The sequence below is a fragment of the Mastomys coucha genome, chromosome X (assembly GCF_008632895.1).
Source record: "Mastomys coucha isolate ucsf_1 chromosome X, UCSF_Mcou_1, whole genome shotgun sequence".
NCBI lineage: Eukaryota > Metazoa > Chordata > Mammalia > Rodentia > Muridae > Mastomys > Mastomys coucha.
The window spans coordinates 75,540,582-75,543,931 of record NC_045030.1 but is presented as its reverse complement, the minus strand read 5'-3'; the positions used below and the strand labels follow the sequence as shown (position 1 = coordinate 75,543,931).

Sequence of the window (3,350 nt, the reverse complement as noted above, 5' to 3'; positions counted from 1 at the left end):
TTTTTTTTTTGTCAGTTTCCAAGGAAGACCTAAGGATTAAAGCAAACTGCTCCAGAACTTAACAGATCCTGGTTAGGCTGAGGTCAACCTTTTACCAAGAGACTTGACACCCAGCTGAGGCTGCCTGCATGCTTGCCCTCTCAGTAATGGGCTTTTTCATTTCTCACCCAGGGTCTCAGCCTGCTTCTGTTGGAAAGACACCTCCCCCCCCAATCATTCTGCTCTTCACAGTCCTTCTGCCTTAGGCATCCTCCCTGTATAAGCTCTCTGGCCACTGTGCAGGCTCTATTTGACTCAATTTGTTCACCTGGCTGAGCCTCACTTTTCTCATCTGCTCAACAGAGGCAATACCTGTGTCTCCCTTAAAGTTGCCAGGGCTATGGATTTGGTGAGGACTCACTTAAGGGGCCCTCCCTGCAACCTGGTGTATAGCAAGTGCCCAAAAAATTGTGTTGGCCACCATTTGGCACCTTTTAAAGGACACTTTGCAATTCCAGACCTTTTTAGTACCAGGAGACCTTCTCTTCAGCTAGTCAATTGTCATCAAAAGGAATAGCCTTATACATTTTACTGTTTTCTCCATTACCCCTTCCCTGTGTTTGTTGCTTTGTTCAGCTCAGCCATCCTCTGGCCCCAGTGTTAGGTGGTACAAATTGACAGTCACTTGAGGCTGGCTAGTTTGTCTCAGTTATTATTAAGGAACTCTGCAGTCTTCTAGTTGTCTCTGGCCTCAGTGCTACCAAAAGGGAGAAAGATCCTGTGGGAAGATCAAGGAGCTCTGGTGGAGGAGGGACTGCAGATGTTTCAAGGTGATAACAGAACTTTCACACCCTGTACAGATACTCAGTCACCTGGCTTTGAGGGAATTTCAGTAACACACAGACAAAACTCTGGGTTGAAGGCTGACAAATGGGGTCTGCCTGGGAAGGAGGGCACTAAGGGTAGCCAGGGCTGTAGGTGGAGAGCACATTTCTTGGTTGAACAGGTCTGGGTGCTGGTTAGCAGCTCAGGGTCTTGCTGGACTTCACTTCCAGAGGGGAGAAGCCAGCTCTTAAGGGTTCTCACAGAGGCATATCTCTGCCACAGGTGAACGGGAAGGAGCTCTCCAAGCTGTCTCAGGAGCAAACTCTAGAGGCCCTGCGTGCCTCCAAGGAGCCCCTGGTGATACAGGTGCTGAGACGCAGCCCCCGTCTGCGGGGGGACAGCTCCTGCCATGACCTTCAGCTGGTGGACAGTGGCACTCAGACCGACATCACCTTCGAGCATATCATGGCGCTGGGCAAGCTGCGCCCGCCCACCCCACCCATGGGCATCTTGGAGCCGTACGTCCTCTCTGAGCTGTGAGTTGCCCTCAGGAGGGCCTGGGCCCTGCCTCCAGAGAGGACATGCCACCTGGGCAGCTGTCCCCATGTGACCCACAGGCGGCTTGTTGCAGCTCTAGCCATGGTGGGGAGACAGGACTCAACTGCCACTCTTGGGCAGGAAGCAGACTTCACCACTAGAGCTGACCATGGTACTCAGGCTCAGAACCTCCAGGCCTCTGGCCTCAGGCTTGACACCAGCTGGTAGAAAGGCTGAGGGGAAGCCTATGTGCCTGGGACCTGGCTGCTCCTTCATCCTCTTTCCTCTTCTGCTGCCATCGTCTCTGCCTCCTCACAAGCATCTCTCCTTGAATCTTCTTGCATCCCTTGTCTGTCCCATTCTTCCACTTGCTCTGAATTTCCTCTATCCCTTTGGCTTGTTTCTTTGGCCTTCTAAGAAGAAGGACCTTTCATCCTGGCCTGGTGGCTATGACCATGTGAGCAGCACTGACTCATTTTGCTAATCCTATTGGGACTATAGGGAGGTGGCCCTGGGAACCCTTTTGTTCAGAGAGGTAGGCCATAGAGCAGTGAGCAGTCAGCCTTAACCTTGGAGCAAGGAGGACACCCCCTTCCTGGAGGCAGAAGAATGCTGCTTTGCAGAAGACCTGGGTAACTCCTGAGGGTTCTGCATGAGTGGGTACAGTGCCAGAGGCAGCCTGGGCACTTAGAGCTTTGGAGAAGTCAGCTCCTGGTCTGGGAGTTGGGATGGGGAGAGCTAGGTGTACCTGCCTAAGTCCTTAGGATGGACACCTGTGAGCTTGTTTGAGAAGCATTCCCAATCCTTCCACAGCCGTCTGTGTCAATCAGAGAGGAGGGTTCTAGAGGCAGTAGCTTGGCCACCTTTTCTAGAAAGTACATCTAAAACAGGGTTCTCTGCTTATTATACTGGGACTGGCCAGCTTGGAGCTGGGGCTAGGGTGCCAAGGAAGCAGATAAGCCCATCTGACCCCCCCTTCTCCTGGGCAGCCCCCCCATCAGCCATGAGTATTATGACCCAGCGGAGTTCATGGAGGGCGGCCCGCAGGAGGCAGAGCGAATGGACGAGCTGGAGTACGAGGTGAGCCTAGTGGCTGGCCTGTCTGGCCGGAACCTGCAGCCACGAAGAGTCTGTGCAGGCCCACTTTCTGCAGCTCTGCCTAGGCTTGGCTCCTGCCGCCCCCTGGTGGCTGGGCCTCATGACCTTTCCCAGTAGAGAGCGTCTGAATCAGGGAGGGTGTGGGTGAGGTAGTGTGCTCCTTATGTCTCTGTTGGTGACTCTGTGTCCCACGCATGTCTGTGTCCTGTGTGTTCTGTACATCTTGTGTCTTTGGCATTTCCTGGTAGGGAAATCACTGAACACTCACACATTTAGGATGGTAAGAGAAGGGAACCCTCAAAGGGAAGGGCTACACACTCAGTTCAGGTAACTGAAACAGAAGGCAAGGGGGTGCTAGGGGCAAGCGTCTGGGCCAAGGCTGCAGGCATCCTTGCTTATACACTTCAGTTCTTTATACCTCTACTTCCTCCCCTACCTCTTGTGGCAGGAGGTGGAGCTGTGTAAAAACAGTCACCAAGACAAGCTGGGCCTGATGGTGTGCTATCGCACAGATGATGAGGAGGACCTAGGCATCTACGTTGGAGAGGTATGGAGAAGTGCTGCAGCAGGCTTTGGCACATGGAGCCCCAGAGCTGTTCTAGTCCAGCTCTGTGGTCTTTCCACAAAGCCTGTCCAGGATTTAGGGTTGCCCAGAGGTCCTAACTACCCCCTAGGTGTCACAGTAGGTTGTTGGTGTCAAGGGTGGCTATGATTTCAGTATATCCAGGGAGACATCCCTGCTGATCTGTACCCAGACATCAAGGATTCAATGGGGCCCACCTTCCCCCTTTCTCTCCCCATTTTCTTCCTTTTGGCAGATGTCTATGTATGCTAGTACTATCCTACTAAAGCTACTCTTCCAAATGGAAAAGGTCCCACTGCCCAGAACACACAACTTTATGTATTTCCAT

At 52.8% G+C, this 3,350-nt stretch overlaps 1 protein-coding gene across 1 annotated transcript in view; it reads left to right on the top strand.

Annotated features, from left to right (window-relative positions):
* Positions 1-3,350, top strand: part of Pdzd4 (PDZ domain containing 4) — a 29,619-nt gene that overhangs the window by 21,440 nt on the left and 4,829 nt on the right. The window contains exons 2-4 of the mRNA XM_031344430.1: positions 1,087-1,340; positions 2,331-2,421; positions 2,888-2,986. Coding sequence (XP_031200290.1) covers positions 1,087-1,340; positions 2,331-2,421; positions 2,888-2,986 — 444 coding nt within the window. The remainder of the gene's footprint in view (positions 1-1,086; positions 1,341-2,330; positions 2,422-2,887; positions 2,987-3,350) is intronic.